Source organism: Ochotona princeps, chromosome 4 (genome assembly GCF_030435755.1).
Source record: "Ochotona princeps isolate mOchPri1 chromosome 4, mOchPri1.hap1, whole genome shotgun sequence".
Lineage (NCBI taxonomy): Eukaryota > Metazoa > Chordata > Mammalia > Lagomorpha > Ochotonidae > Ochotona > Ochotona princeps.
Genome location: NC_080835.1, coordinates 113,122,950 through 113,139,639, shown reverse-complemented (window position 1 = coordinate 113,139,639; position 16,690 = coordinate 113,122,950). Strand labels below are relative to the sequence as shown.

Here is a 16,690-nt window from a genome sequence, read left to right as displayed (position 1 = left end):
TACTGGAGAGAGAGAGAATGAGAGAGAGAGAGAGAGAGAGAGAGGGAGAGAGAGAGAGAGAGAGAGAGAGAGAGGAAAAAGAGAACTTCCATCCACTGGTTCACTCCCCAAATAGGCCAGGCTGGAATCAGGAGCCTAGACCTCTATCCATGTCTCTTCTGTCATCCTCTGCTGCTCTCCCAGGTGCCTTAGCAGGGTGCTGGATTGGAAGTGGAGCAGCCAGCAATCGAACCAACACCATGTGAGATGAAAACATCTTAGGCGGTGGTCCAGTTTGCTGCACTACCACACTGGCCCCCAGAAAGACATTAAGGGTTTCAGCGAGGGTGGGATTCCAATGAAAGAGGCCTGAGGCCCCAGCCTCAGGTTCCCTGTATGAAAAGTTCTTTGTGCTGGAAATGCATGCTGCATTAACTCAAGGTGTGGTGCTCACAAGGAGAGAAGTGGGCAGGAAAGCAGTGTTAATGGAGACTGTAGCATCTATCATTTTGGCACACCTTCTTAGGAGTTGGAGTTTATTGGCCCTCTATGTGGAGAGGACTGATCTTCAAATGGACTCTAACTGGATGCTAAGGAGTCAGTGGCCCTCTTGACCACCGACCCAATAAGACACAACATGGCTCCAGACTGAAGACTGAAAACCATGGACCAGGAGACAGCCTCCTTCACCAGGAACACGGGCAGGTCACGCTCAGAACCACCCAGCGCACAAGCTGCTCTAGTCGGGGAAGACCGTGATGTACTTCCAGTATCTCTGGGGAGTTCAAAGTCTCTGAAATCGCTGGACCCCCAGCATAACAGACTTTATAGCAGCCCGGGATGTTGTGCAGAGAACTGTGTATTTTATTCACGCTCGGCTGGGCTGCAGCATCCAAACCCTGCCACTGTTATTGACCAATCCTATCATGTTTCAATATACATTTTTGGCAAGACATAACTCACATTTTAAAATATTAATTTCCCAGCCAACACAGTCCTGAGTGCACTTTGTTTTTTTTATTTTCCTGCAGCTGTGCACCTCATGAGAGGCAAAGCTGCTTCCCAGCTTAATATGAGTCCTCCTATCCTCCTCCGCCCACAGCCATTCCCAGATCACAGGCTGGAGCGCCCAGCTCCCTCCTGAATCCGACTGTTGATGCCAAGCCTCCTCAGACAATCCTGTGCCCATGTGCTCAGGGGCAGAGGAGTGATGGCAACATGAGTCCACTGTTGTTCTCCCAGAGGAGGAAAGGGATGGGATCACACCTCTTAATAGTTAACAAAGCACCCAGTGTAGACACCTACCTGCCTTGGGTCACATACCAGCCACCAGCAGCCAGGTAATGCCTGCAACTCAGCTCTATGATGAAGCCAGCCTGGGGAGGCTGGACTGTTGGGCCATTTTTATTTTTTAAGACACGTTCTGCCTTTTCCTTTCTTTCCATACATGCTGATCACCCTGTGGTCAGCTAGCTTGCTGTGTGAGTTCTTGGGTTTACTCGGCTCTCTTCATTGGAAGGTAAGCCTGGAAGGAGCAGGTGGCAGCCCTATCTCTTTAACAACTGCACCTTGATACATTGGGGACACATTTTGGGCCAAAAAAGAGACTCACTGGAATTCGGAACATCTGGGTTGACTGGGGGCGGAGTCTCCCGGGCAGCTTGGGGCTGTGCTTGTGGTCCACTAACTCCTCACCAGGGGCCCTTGTAGTCCTGGGCCATCTGTGTTCTGGACTTCCAAATCTGGGCATGGGGAGCCCTCTCCTTTTTTTTTTTTTTCTTTTCTGTCAAAGTCCATCTGAACATTTATAGCATTGTTTACAGGCCATACAACATTATCAGCTTAAATGTTAGTTTACAGATGTGTGCCATTTTGAGTCCCACCTGCAGGGCCTTACACGGCTTGTGGTCTCACATCCCCTTGGCCCTGCCAGGCTGACTCTGTCCAGGTGCAGCAGTGATCACCCCAAGCCCCATGCAGATGTGTGGGTGGGAGAGCAGTGACAGATGCCAAACCTGCCAGACAAGTCTGGGATACTCACTTGAGAGGTCCCGGCCCACGCCCAGAGCCAAGCCGTCCTTGATCCACAGAACGAAGCCATCGTATTCAGGGATGGCACACAGCAATGTCACCGGCTGTCCAGACACCACCACCTGGTCCTGGGGCTGTTGGCTGAAGGAGTAGGCTTGGCCTAGGGAAGAGACAGAGCAGGTCGGTCAGTTCTGTGCTGTGGAGGCAGTGGAGCGGGAGGCTGGTAGGAGCCCAGACCTGCCCCTGGTTCCCTGCTGTGGCGGTCCTGAGAGGCCCTGCCTCGCACCCCTTGCCTAGCCCCAACCGGGCCTGCTCCTCTGGTCTGTGCTCTGGGTTCTGCTGCCCTACTCAGCTGCATTTGCTTGGCTCAGGCTTCCGTCTTTAGGTACGGGGGGCAATAGGCACAGTGTTTAGTGGGGTTCCTGCCTCAGTAGGGCTGCAGGCTGGGAACTGGCATGGGTCTGCTTGAACCTGAGGATTCCAGACATGACCTGTTAGCTTCAGTGTTTCTTAGCGTGGGTCTAGGGTAGCACTGAGCGTGGTGGCACGGCGTGGCAGAGGGTGTGGCTGAGGGAACAGGTGGCTGTGATGTCACTCTTCCTTTCTTTTCTGCAGTGTATACCCTCCTGCCACCTTGCCGTAGCTTGGAGGAAACTCATCAGTGGCCCCCACGCCTCCCCATTCACACTTCTAAACAAGACAGCACGGAACGCGCGAAGCTAATCAGTTCATAGTTTATTAAACAAACACATGGCGTGTACAAGATGCCAGCCTCTGTTCTAAGGTTTTAAAAATATTAGCCTATTAATATTTTCATCTTCACAAGAGGCTAAAAATAGCTGGCCCTATTTTCAGCCCCATTTTTCAGATGAGGAAAAGAGGTGGAGACTGAGCCCGGGAGCCACATGTGTTAGTTATGGAGCACGCACTGTGGGCTCCTGCTCTCTGCCTGTCACAGTGAAGTGCGCACCTCATGGCAGGGGCCGGTGTTGTGGAGTCTCAGGGGTCCACTGGACTGTCCTGGAGCTGTCCAGCAGTGGGGCCAGGGTGGAGACTCCGTGCCCTTCTGGCTACAGGACCATATTTCCAGCTCCTCCACCTGGCCATGGAAGGAACTGCTGATAACTGGTGACAGTGTTCCCTGGGAGTCCACAGAGTGGATAATGGGGCCTTGACAGTTGCTGACCATCAGGCCCACAGTGCGATGCAGGCTTAACATCCCCCCTTATACGTAGCTGGGTCGCTGTCCCCATTTTACAGAAAACAAGTCAGGATCCGAGGGGCACAGGAGCCTGCCCCCATATCACACAGCTAATGAGTGGTGGAGCTGGGATTCACCTCTTTGCTCTACAGATCCTGACGCAGCAGGGGCGAAACTGTAACTGGCAGGCCAGCTGCTCCCCACAGCCTCATTCCACCCCCCTGGGAAAGCCTGGGATGGCCACGCAGGCGCTGGTATGGCTGCTGCCCGCTTGGGGATGCAAAGCCCAGGCTTGGGCCACATTCTGGGCACAGTTCTCAGCAGCAGAGGCCTCAGCCAAGAAGGAGAGAACTGGGGTGGTGACACTGAGGGGGCTGGAGGTGGCAGCGGAGTGTGTGTGTGGCCTACCAGAGGCAGAGACACACAGCCTGCGCCACAGAACCCATGGCCCATAAGATGGCGGGTGGGGGGCTGGGTTGGGTTCTTAGCCTGAGAGCTTGGTTGGATCTCACAAGAATCTTATTAACAATGGAATTGGCCTTGAATGGTGGGGGTAACACTCTTTATTCTGATTTGAGCTTTACAAATTAGATTTCATAGGACATTTTAATCAGCCATGAGCAGTGGCCTTCTTCTTTTTCTCCCCTCCCTCTCTCTCGCTCTGTGCCTTTTCAAATTCTCTGTTGTAATTAGTGTGTTCCTGGCACGGAAACAGGAGAGAAAAGGAGGGAAGGAATGAGGGAAGGATGGGAGGGACAGCAGAAGAGTCAAAGAGGGTTGGGGAGGGAGGAGAGGGGGCAAGAGGCAGAGGAGGCCAAGGAGGGAGGGGACAGGAGGGGAGGGGGAAGGGTAGGGAAGGGTAGGGAAGGGTAGGGAAGGGTAAGGAAGGGAGGTGGGCTGAGGGGTAGGGAGTGCAGGGAGACAGGGTCGCCAAGGGACCTTACTTCCTACTCTAATGAGGATTTCACAGCTCATTCTTTTATCTCAACATCTTCCTTGCAGGAAGGACCAGTCAGTCAGCGGCAGTAGATGCTATCAGAGAGAATTATCAGGTTGTCAGCTAGGAGCTGAGGGGGTTATAATGAGAGGGCTGTAAACGAGGGGGTGCCTGAGCTCCCAGAGATGTCCATCAGCAGAGACTTGGGGTCCTTCACCCCTGCCTTTCGTGGTCCTTCGTGGTGGAGTTGGGGCCAGGAGAGGTCCCCAGGGAGGAGGCATCTGTCACCATGGCAACCAGCCTCTGAGGGACCGTGTGGTGCTGAGAGGGGGTTCAGAGTGGAGGCGGTGTGGAGCTGACCTCTCAGGCAGTTGTCACAGTGCCACTCTGGGGAGTTCTCCAGAGCCAGGAGCTGGGGGCAGGTATGCGAGTCCTCCTACCCCATAACACCTGGGATCTGGGAGGGGGCTGAGAGTGTCTTCCCTGCTGTGCCCGCAGCCACCCCCAAGAGCTTCAGCTCTGTTTGTTTGGACTCTTTTGGCCTTTCTGGGGGAGTTGGCTACACAACATTGTCTCAGAAACCCTCCTGAAGGACATGACCTACAAATTACTTTGCTGGGGGACAGCTAATGCTTTCTAGATCATTTTCTTTTGCAATATAATTTTAATTTTTGTGCATTCTATTTAAGCCACTAAAATTTCCTTTTTCTCTTAAGCCAGCGAAATGCCTTTTCAAATGGGTCATACGCCGAGCGTTATCATCAGTGTGGGTAATGCTGAGGGGCTGTAGAGGAAGAGGAGGTGACAAGGGAGGTTGCCACAGAACTCACCCAGAGGCCTATCCTTGGGATTCAAGGACTCCTGGGGGTATCGTGTGTAAGTCAAGGATATTGGGTTATTGCTAGGAAACTGCTCCTTGCCCATTGCTGCTGTCTGTTTTTCTTCCTCCATTTTCTTATATATTCCCAAGAAATGAGAGGTGAAGGTGCCTGGGATGAGTTTCCGTGTCCTTTTTGGTGGTGGCCGTAAGCGGACACACAGCTCCTTGGGAACACTGCTGTTCTATACACATTGACTGGCACCTGTTACCAGGCAGAAACTACATTGTCTTGGAACAATCAAGTCAATATACTTGACCTGCGCTCCCAGAGATTGTGTCCGGACTCGCTCTTGCACCCGGGACCCCTGCGGTGGAGCACAGAGCAGGTACTTCACCTGCTAAGGGCCTGCTCTCTGCAGACACAGCACCTGCCCATCCTCCGCCCTAGGTTGTCCTCAGGCTCCTATTCCTTGTGATGACGGGGATCTCCTGAAGTCCCACAGCTGGTGCCACCTCCCTCTTCCACATTCTATTTTTTGATAATGGGTTAATTTATATTAGAGAGACACAGAGAGAACATGCAATTCTACGCACGCATTCACTCCCCAAGTTTCTGCAACAAGGGGATTCTGTCCGAGTCTCCCACGTGAGTGACAGGGACCCATGTATTGGAACTGTCATTGCTGCCTCCAGGGTCTACGCTAGCAAGAAGCTGAAGTTTGGGATTGAACCCAGGTTCTCTTAGGTGGGACATGGGCATTTCAGCCGCTAACCTAAACACCCACATTTGTTTTTTGTTTTGTTTGAAAGAAATTGACTAATTTTTGAGAGGCAGGGGGACTGGGAGAGCTAGCCTGTGCTCTGCTTTGGGTGTCTCAGCAGCGCGGAGGCTGGCCCGCCTTGCCTTACACTCACTCTCATTCCTGCTGCCCCAGAGTTCTTTCAGAGCACTGCGCACTCCCGGCCTCATGCATGGTATGGCTGCCCTGGGTGTTGTCTCCCCACCCACTTCTCCAGCTCCAAAGTCGGACTCCCCTTCTCCTAATGTGCTCTGCAGTGCACCCGTGGGGCTGCTCACATCCTTCATGCTCTAGGTGGGTTGCACCCCCAGCCCTGGCTTCCCTGGTACCCCTCATCACCAGCCAGGCACACAAACTCTGTAGTTCTGTTGTCTGTGCTTGTGGGCTTGTCACTATGATGGTTTCCTGAGGGCAGGAAAGTTGTTTCCACGTTCTCAGTACTGAGCAGGTGGTTACTGTGCTGACCATACCTCTGGGAAGGGAAAGCTGAGACAGAGCAGAAGGGCCGCATGCTCAAAGAGTCCGGCTTCCAGGGGGGACCACAGCTGAGTTATTTGCTGAGGCCCACTTGATGCCATGCATTTGTGTGCTTGGCATTGGCTTTGCATGTTGGCTATCAGTACCCGTATTTTATAGATAAACCGAGGTTCATAGAAATAAGGAGACTTGCTCGAGGTCACAGGGCGAGCCTAGGTGTACTTCAAATCCAAGAGTCTAGGACTGCATCAACCCTGTTTCCTCCCACCTCCCCTTGCTGGCTGCTTGCTGGAACTGGATTTTGATTTTGAAGCACCAGCCACCCAGATGCATCTGGTCATCTACAGGAGGCAAAGAGCAGGCCTCCCAACTTTCTACAGCCACCTTTGCAACTATGTCAAGTGCGAAACCTACCCTGCCACCACCCCAGGACAACAAAAAGGAGGTGTAATAGTTACTATTACTATTAGCTACACATTTATGTATTGTGTGTCTTCTGTGAGTAACTGTATACAATGGTTCAAGTTGGGATTTTTGATTTTACAACACATTCCATTGAAACGGGCCTAGGAGGTTTGAGGTTGGCCCTTTTCCAGGCTGGTGCTGTGTAGCCTGATCTTCCCTGATGTAGCAGTGGGCATAGCTCCTGGGTAGTTTCATACCATGAGAGGAACCCCTGGTTCTCTGTGGAGGCTAGGTAAGTCTGGCCCTGAGCATTTCCCAGCTATGAAGGGCTGGCAGGGATGAGGCCCATTTGAAGGCAAGTAGTATCAGTGGCATAACGAGTTTCACTACCACAACATCCACAGTAGCTGGTAGGCGCTTTGGGGAACTGGCAGTCGGTATTCTCCCAAGGGCCATGTGAAGATGAAGCTGTCAGGTCACAGGTAGTGGTGGAGATGAGGGCAGCCAGCCCCCGCAGCCTTGCTCCAGAGTCGTGGGTTAAGGTCCTCGTGTGGACCTTGCATGCTTTACAACATAGCGCTGGCAACTTGGGAAGTCAGGGAAGCCTCCTCAGGTGTCCCCGTGTTGCTACTCTGCAAAGTCTCAAGGAAATGCCTACAGGTACATGGGGGCTAACTGCCCTCCCCAGGTTTCTGAGTATTGTTCTTGGGCCCATGATGCTCTGGGGGCCTCCGACTCGGCCGGCCAGCAGGAGAAACCCGTGCCAAGGAGACACAGGCCTACAGGTGCTCTGTCTTGCTCTGACCCTTACAACTACATGGCCCTAGAGAGACCCTGTCCTTTGCTGTGTGCCCTTTAGGAAAGTGGTAGACAGTGGGGTGGTAAGCAGAGGGGCCTGGGACTCGGACTCGCTGTGGGTTTGAATCCTGGTTCTGCACTAAACTTACCAAACCTCAGTTTTTCTATCTGTTAAATGGGTCAGTGACCTCAGTCCAGAAAGGGCCTGGCTCACACTGAGTGCTCGTTGGGGATGCTCTTCTTGCTCTCCCAAAGCCACTTCTGTTTTGATTGCCAGGTTGTGGCTGCTGAACTCTATAGGAGTAGGGCCTGAGGAGCACTACCTGTGACCTTGATGGCTCTCTATTGGCATAGAAGAGTGGGCTTTTCATTAATGTCCAATGACACGCTGAGATGAGTTTTTCATCACAGATAGAAACAGGGTCCCCTCTGTAAGAGGCTACAGTTTCCTGTGTCCTGGCATTTGGAACGGAGAAGCACAGATGTGGTCAGTAACTGGCCAGGTATCGTGAGCACACCCAGGGCCAGGGAGAAGTGAGAAGATAAAAGGGTCCTCTATGCTTTAGGGGGCTGCTGGGCTTAATGAGCTTGGTGGGCTTGCCTTCCTGGTAGCATGTTTTAGCTTCTGTGTGTGGAGAAAGGCTGCATGTGTCCCTGGGGTCTCTACAGGTATCTAAGCTGGGCCTGGCTGCAATAATCTAGGAATTTGCATGGTTCATGCGCTAGGTATTATAGGAAAGTGTTTCTGCTTGGGTCCTGTACCAGAGAGAGAGGAGCCCTGCAAGTCCGGAACCCCAGAGACCCTTGGGCAAAGCTATATCTGAACCCTGGGATGGCTGTCCCAGCCTGTGTTGCTGCTGTGGCCTGGGCAATGCCTGGTCGGGTAGGTGGGCATCCTGAGCTTCGGAGCAGAGGCAGAGTCTGGGGTAATGCGGATGGGAGTGGGCTTGGCTCCAACAGTCCCTCCAGTAGTGTTCTGTGTCCCAGCTTAGCAGCTGGAAGGAGTGGGGGCAGGGTTTTCCGGAGCTTTCACTCAGAACTGTAGGGAGCAGCACTGGCTTTGGCGAGTGGGATAAATGGGAAGTGGTCTCCCCTGGACCTGTCCCGCAGGGCCATGTGTGTACTGAGGCAGTGGGGCTGCATGAGGCTCTCCAGAGGGCAACAGGTGCTGGTGAGGTTAGTGGGAGTAACACGAAAGTGACAGCAGGTGGCATTGAAAGAGGCAGACGCAACCTGGCCCAGGGAGAGGAATGAGGAGCAGGACACTTGGTGGTGTCCTCACCATCCTCAGTGTCAGCTGGTGGCGGCCCCTCCTACAACCCGTACAGCCACCCTCCTCCTCTGCAAGTGGAAGTTCTCTCCCAGGACCCCTCCAGGCTGCCCCTGTACACTCTTCTGGCTGGCTCATACCTTTGTCTGCATCTGTCCCTAGACCCCCAGCCTAACCACGCATCCCTTACCTCTGTCTCTGTTTGGGGACTCACCAGCACTCATTTGCCTGGAAGGGACTCTCACCATCTGGTTCTGGAGGTCCCTGCTGTCTTCCAGACGGACATTTAAGATGCTGAAGAACCCTGGCTCCTCTCCAAGCTCACACACTGCCGGCCCCTGCTCTGAGATCATCCCTCAATCCTCACGCACTTTCTGGGGAGGGAAGAGGCAGCTTGTCACACAAGGCTGAGGTTGCCAGGCCCAAATCACCTCGAACGATGGGTTTACAGCAGTACCCAGGCTCTGGTTGCCATGGCAGATGCATAGGTATGTTTATTTATTTAATTATTTTTGGCAGGGGCTGGTGGTGGACAGAACTGACTTTGGAGTTCCATACTGTTCCAGGCAGATTTTTTTCTCCTTTAATTCTATGCAAGCCACTTAAAGTATTTGTAAAATCTTATTTATCTGAGTAAAAGATATCCACTGGTTCATTTTCCAAATGCCACAAAAGCTAGGTAAAACTAGGAGCATGAACTCAGTCCAGGTCTCCTATGTGGGAAACAGGACCCAAAGATTCGAGCCATCACTACTGCCTGCCAGGGTTCGCATTTGCAGGAAGCTGAATCAAGAACCAGAGTCAAACCCAATGCAGGGTGTGGGCCTCTCAGCTGTCAGGCTAAGCTCCCACCGCGAGCAGTTATGATTTTGATTGAATAAATGGTATTGTTACAGAATCCTGGTAAGGCTCAGATTTAGAATTTTAGGGAGAAATGTTTCCTTTCCCTCTTGGGCTAAAACGTAAGCCACAAAGGTCGAAGTGTGGATCTCAGAGGGCTTGTGGATATTGGCTCCCTTCTCCCTCTCCCAGAACCCTCACCCATCTCCCTTGTATCTCTTGCTTCTTAACTGACCCAGGTCCATTTTGGGGGACTTCTGGAAGGGACATTGCTCTGGCTGTGTTTAAGGTCCAAGCACTGTGGAATGCACAGGAAAATGGCCCACAGCCCCTTGGTTCTCAACCACCTGTTTCGAAGACCTGACTGGAGGATACCTGCCACCTCTGTTTGGAATCCATAGCCGAAGGGTGGGTCATCTGCTCGGGCCTGGGTCTGGGCCCCCGGGGAAGCAGCCTAGGACAGAGCTCTGGCCTTGTGTCCAGCAGTCTGATCTGGGGCAAGTTCTTACTCTCTCTGAGCCTTGGTTTCCATCTAGAAAAATGGAGTGATCCAGTTACATGCCCTGGTGCATGGAAGTGTTTCATCAAGTTTTCATGACGAGTCTCTCCTGGGCTCAGGCCCAGGGTAGTACCTGTCGCAAGGGGTTCGGGAGCTGAGAGCTTACAGATTTTCAGGTCAACTGATGAAGACTGTGTCTTCCCTAAAGTTGTGCAGGTGAGAGGTCCTAAGGCTCTGGTCATCCAGCAGCTGTGCCGCTGCTGCCACCACCCATCCCATCAGACTCCAGGGGTCTCTGGGCGTGGCTGGTCAGCCGGGCAGAAAGGCCCAAAGGCCACAGTCTGCTCTTCTGTCGGTGCCCAACTGAGGAAGGCTCAGGAACTCTCTCTCCTAGCCTGGAGTCCTCAGACTGCCCCTAGTGGGATTCAGGAAAGCCTCCCCTGTCCTCAGAAACCAGCAAATGGGAGGATGGGAAGGAGAAGAAGGAGCCAGCTCCACAGTGAGGATGATGCAGCTCCAACTGCACCTGCAGGTCCAATCCTTGACTTCTGATGTTTTCCTGGAGCTCAGCATGGAGCTCTGAGCTCTGGGAAATTTTGCAGAATGCGCTGTTGTGGCCAGCTTGGGGGGGAGTGTGACAGAGTGTATTCTGGCTCATGGACTAATGTTTATGGCAGGTCTAAGGGGCATCAGTGTGGCCTCGGGCAGGGGCAGGAGCCAGCTCAGCAGACTCCAAGGCTCTGGGCTGGCAATGGGCACAGAGGTGCCACTGACATTTCTTCTGCTACCAGGAGCTTTGAGACTGGGATGAGCAGACATCTGCTCAGGCACTGGAACAGCAGGAGGTTCATGGGTGGAGGCACTGATTCCACCTGGTCTGGACTGATCCCTGGTATTGCCTTTACAGCTGTCTGCCCCCGAGAAAGACTCTGGGTCTCTCAGAGCCTCAGTTTCCCCTCAGCAGAGCAGCTGTCACCTGTTGGGTTGCCTCTGAGAACAGAACACTTTGGGTAAAGTGTACAGACAGAACCCTGCCTGCCCTCGTGATGAGGCTCCCACTGTGACTGGCACTCGGTGTGCGTGCATGTGTGCGCATGTCGATGTGTTTAAAGGACAAAGCCCTGGGACAAAGTGGTGGGTTTGATGGTGCAGACCATCCAAGGGGGAATGAGACCTTGGTGCTGTCAGCTCTGAGCTTTTAGGAAGTTCACTGCAGTAATAAGGAAGAGAGCAGCGGAAGGGAGAGTTGAAAGTCACAGAGATTGATGTGGCTGCCATAAGTGTTCAGGCAAAAGTTGTTTTTGTGAAAAGAAAGCAGTGGATTCAGGTGCCATCCTGAATAGGGGAGGAGAGAGCGTTGTAAAGGATGCTTGGACGTGGCCTGCAGGATGACGGCGTGAACGGGGAACAGCAGAGCCTTCTGCTCTCTTGCTCTCTCAGAGCAGGTGTGAACTTGAGACTGTGGGCTTGTTGTCAGGTGTTGATGGAGAGGGGCCTGGCATGGCCCAGATATAGTCGGATCTCTGGGTCTGGAGTGGGAAGGTGTGAACAACTCACACTTGCTGAGCACTCACCATGGGTTAGGCTGCAGGAGAAGGCTTTGTGTGCCCTGTCGCCAGGTGTTGACATGAGAACTCATCTCCTGATGTGGAAAATCACAGATGCCGATGTGACTACCAAGTGGGGAGAGGTTAGGAGCAGTTGCTTTGAGAGGGCACCTAGCTCCCGTCTGGCTTCAGGCTTCAGGCCCTGTAGGGATGGCTAGGTATCATATGGCCCCATTCTCCTCTGGATGGAGAATGGCTATCCAAACCGAAGAACCAAGTAGGGGTAGAAGCCAGAGCTCCCTCTCCATTGTGTGCTTCTCTCAGAGAGAGAAACTTGGAAACACTTTCAGCCCCAGCATTGCTGTTGGCCCTCAATGCTACCCTGCCTATGATACACAGGGAGGAGGACCTCAGGGTGCAGAGTTGGCTGGAGCTTGCAGAGGAAGAACATGCCTGCCCTTTCCAGGGCTGCAAGGAGGGGCAGAAAGCCCAAGGGCTCATTCTTCCTTCCTTACTTCTCCCTCAAGCTGGGCAATGGGGGCAACCTGGGGTCCTCCAGGCTTTCCACTGCTCCCTGCAGGACACACCATCCGCCAAGGTTGTCCTGGGCAGCATGGGCCTTTAATGAAGAGCAATCAGACTGGCCGAGGCAGGGTGAGTCCAAAGTCACTACAAATCCTTTGCCTGCTGATTATCAGCCATGCAGCCCAGCCGGAGTGTGCATGGTGCTCATTAGCGGTATGGGGATGGATCCCTCTATCGATCCTGCCAAGGCCTGGGTGCCAAGAAGACGCTGATAAGTGTGGCTGGAAATACTGGCCCTTCAGTGCTGGTGAAGCAGGCCATTTATCCCTGCCGGAGGTCACTCGGAGGTGGACGGGGACTGGTGCAGGCACAGGGGCTGCTGGGGGAAGATGCTGCAGAGAGGCATGGGGCAGTCAGGGAAGCCCCCGGGTGTTGTGTCAGGCTGCTATCGGCTGGTCCCTTTCTTGGTCTAAATCTGAGGCTCATGTTTCTCTGCACTCAGAATACATCCTCATCATGTCGTCGCCCTGGGAGGGTGGGAAACAGGAGGAAGAGAGAGGTGCTGGAGAGCAGGGCTAGGGCTGTCACTACACCAGGAGACAGCAGCAAGCTCCAAGCATGGCACAGAGTCTTCCAGTCCTGCGTCTCAGGGCATCGGGTATGGGTCCCCATGGGATAGATCGTAGGCTGGGTTGCAGACTGGCTGGCGCCAGGAGACCCAGTACCTCCTGCTCCCTTGTTCTGGGGCTGCTCTAGGGCACACAAAGTCATGCACTCGCTGTGAGCTCCCAGGCTGGCCAAGCAAGTACACATTCTGTGCTGCCTGTGTCACCTCTTGGCTGGGTGTCCTTGGGCTTGAGTTTTCCCTGCCTTAAGTCTCAGTTTCCTGCAGTATAAAATGCAGGGTCCGCACTATAGGCTCATCTGTTGGGACCTTTCCTGCCAACCCTGATACTCCAGTGTATCCCAAGTTCCACCAAGGGGAACATTGAGGCGGAAACTAATAAAACTGGGGTGCAAGGAAGGAAAAGCAAGCTTCTTTCTCAAGGACATTGGATCTGTGAGGGGAAGATCCATGTCTTACAGACCATTTTCTTAAACAAAGTGATCATTTTCTGCTACTGTTGGCTTTATGATGCACAAGCGGTTCTAAGACTTGCATGAACAGGAGAACCACCTGGGGGCCTGGCTGAAGTTTCCTGGGTTTTAACTCAGAGGTGCTGTGATCCCAGAGGGTTTGGGCCGGCTGAGGAATCTGCACCGTAGCAACCTGCAGGCAGCCCTGCACAGGGTCATCTGGCCCTAGGTCTACAAGCAGCACTTCTGCATGCACATGTCCCCGGGCTCCAGGACCTGGGCTGCTTGCAATTTTGGCTGCCCAGGTCATGGTATGGCCTTGGCCAGGTTGCTCTCTCTCTGGGTGTGCTTGAGCATTCTCAGTGCACAGGGATGGCACTTGGAGGTCAGTAGTTTTCACGCCTTTTTAATTGCAGGCACTGCTTTTGTCAATAAAATCACCCATGGAACCTGAGTACATACCCTGGATGGAGGCAGGGCTGAGGCAGAGGGATAGAGTCCTGTCCTTGGTCCTATATGGGGGACTCCAAGGTCCCTCTGCCATGTTCAGAGATTCACGGAGTGGTTGGCCGTCTCCAGATTTCCAGGAAGGACAATTCCAGTACTGAATGCCCCCCAGGAAGGCGCAATGCGGGTTGAGGACACAGGCCAAGGTGACGGCCTGCACTGAGACTGACAGCCTCAGCCTGGCACTTCTGGCAGAGTCCTCTCCTAGCCACTGGAGCTTTTCCCAACTGGAAGAGCAACGTCCTGAATTTCTTCCCTCTTGGAGACCAAATACAATCTGCTCTTAATTATCTTTGTTAATGGAGAGTGGCAGGAGTGTGAATAATCCAAAATGATGGCCATCCCAACACAATGAATAGTCCTAACTAACATTTATTTTTGACTTCGGAATGCATTTTGATATTCAGATCTGCATATGGATGTGTTTGATGTTATGGGAATTATTAATAGTTAATAAAAAAAATCCCCACAATCCAACGGTTGCACTCCCTCGCTGCCTCCCACCCAGCTGTTCATGGGCCTCCCCAGCCTGTGGCTCATACTTCCCCTGGGAGGGACGGGAGATGTTCACCCATTTTTCCTGGGAAGGACTATGATTCCCTTTGGGCCTCATGCAAATAACAGCAAAATAAGAAGCTGTGAATTGTTAACAGAGGCCTTCATTAAGCATTCCTGGTGATAGCATGGGCCAGGAATGGGGACAATTTGCCAACAGATAATTGAGAGCTGACTATATTTGTATCCTAATTACAAAAGGGATCTGTTTCTCACTGCCCTGGGATTCTGCACCCGGTCTGCTGGCTGCTGGGGCAGAACTTCAGAAAGTCCTTCCCACACATTCTCTTACACTGTCTCACCGAGCAGCTTCTGACTGCAGCCCTGGCGCAGTGACATAGACCCCACTCACCCTGCTCCATCTCACTCTGCCTCTCCTGCCCCGACCTGGCAGGGACACAGGCATTTTGCATCCACCTGAGAATGCAGTCGTCCAGTTTCAAATGGAGATATTTATTTTGTGCTTGCAGGCTGCTAGAGGTGCCCAGGTTACGGGGAGGGGTTTTCTTCCTTTCTAGGGGGTGCAGTGGCCTGTGATCCCAGGCAGTGGAGAGACAGAGCTTGCAGGGGTCCTCCGCATCAAGCCTGCTGTCTTCCAACGTTGGCTGTCCTGGGAGGCAAGGAGACCTTCCCAGTTTCTGTAGCTTGGGAAAGTCGAGGAAACCATCAAAGGTGGCAATGTATGGTAGACCTAGGATTTGAACCCTGCCTTGCTCTGCTCTTTGTTTATACCACAGTCCTGGATGGGCAGCGCACGTCTTAGCTGTGTGGCTGCCTTGGTAGAAAGCCCAGCCTGACCACGGAGTCCCCAGTTTCCCTGCTATGTTGCTAAGGCAGGTAATGGGCTGCAGGAGCATTGTCTTTATGTCTGTTGGGCACAGCCCCTGCACTACCTGCCGATCTGAGGCATTGCTGAGACTCCCACGGTACCTTTGGGACCGAGCCCAGCTCTGTGAACGAGACATGAGGTGCAGGTGGTATGCATGGAGGCCAAGACGTGGCTGTTTTCAGCCATGTCCTGCTACAAGCCCATCTTCTGCAGCAGCCTCTCAGTGGGTTCAGGGCTCTGTGAATGATGACTTCCATTCTCTGCGTTGCTGGAGACTGCGGGCCTTTTGCCACATCTAACCTTGGTGCTGAGTGCCTTATTCATTGTGAGGTGAATCAAAAAGGGGGAGTGACTGGTGCCTGGAGATGTCTTTTGCTGTCAGGGTCCCGCGGGATCACGGGGGCTGTTAGATAGGCATCTTCTCGGACCGTGTGATACCATCCCCACCTGCCCCCTGTAGGATGTCTCCATTTTCCAGCCTGGAGAGGCCGACAGCTCCTCGAGTAGAAGAGTTACTCAGAGTTTCGCTGCAGAGAGCAGAGCAGCTTTCAAACCTCCTCCCTTAAACGCTGCAATATTTGGTAACACCCGGCGTCTTGGGGAGAGAATTCATGTCTGTAATTAGTTACTGTATATCACCGTTAGTACTCTGCTCAGGATTTACTGGGCAAATACCATTTAACTGCACAATAACTACAGGTTCTTGCTGCTTATTGGGTAATTTACTAAGGCTGGGAGAATGGGGCAGGAGGGACTCTGAATAGGAGGTATTGTAACCCCTTGAATCAAACTTTATGAGTTTGGGTTTGGCAGGGAGGCGGCTGCTTATAGCCAGCTCTCCTGGTTTTGTTTGTGGAGTTGGCTGGCGGAGGGCTTCTTTCCTTTTATTTATTGCAGGAGATGTCTGGGACTGGGGTCTGGGCTGCCTCGGGCTGCCTGTGGCTGCATGAGCTATGGAGGGACTTCTGGAGAGGAGGGTCTTTGGCTGAGAGTCTGTCCACAGCAGGAACCTAGCCGAGGTGTCCTGGGGGGCTCCATCCAGCCCTGCCATATACTCTTTCCATGGGGGCCTCTTCTCCTATCTGGGCCAGCGGGTGGGGAGTGCAGGGAGCGTATCTTGGCTGGCAACATCAAGATCATTGCTAAAGCTCCCTCTTCTCTCGCAAGTGCAAGAGTAGTTTGGGAAGCAGCCATTCCTGGACACTTGGCCGACATTCCCAACCTTAATCTGCTTGAGCAAAGTCTGTCTTTGTCTGGCCATGCACTGTCTAAACTCCTCTAACCTATTTAGGCCACAGGGAGGGGAAGAGGCACAATAATGAAAAACTCAACGTGCAACATTGCCTTACGCAATCTAATAAATTACTCGGTAGCCGGCTGCCAACTCAGACTAAAGCCCAATATCGCCTGCAGTAATTATTTGGATCAAACGCAGTTTATCTGCTTCATATTTGTGCTTCTGTGCTCAGTGGTAACTTATAAATGTCATTGTGGTGTTTATTTGTTATAATGAAACTTAATGGCATTGGAAGCCAGGGGCAGAGCTGGTGGGGCGGCAGGTTTAAAACAATCTCTTCATCTCTGGAGAAAGAA

The 16,690-nt window shown here is 52.8% G+C and overlaps 1 protein-coding gene across 2 annotated transcripts in view; it reads right to left on the bottom strand.

Annotated features, from left to right (window-relative positions):
- KIRREL3 (kirre like nephrin family adhesion molecule 3) overlaps positions 1 to 16,690 on the bottom strand; it is a 110,930-nt gene that overhangs the window by 77,470 nt on the left and 16,770 nt on the right. For both annotated transcript variants that reach the window (XM_004593290.2, XM_058664117.1), the window contains exon 2: positions 2,021 to 2,170. In XM_004593290.2, coding sequence (XP_004593347.2) covers positions 2,021 to 2,170 — 150 coding nt within the window. The remainder of the gene's footprint in view (positions 1 to 2,020; positions 2,171 to 16,690) is intronic.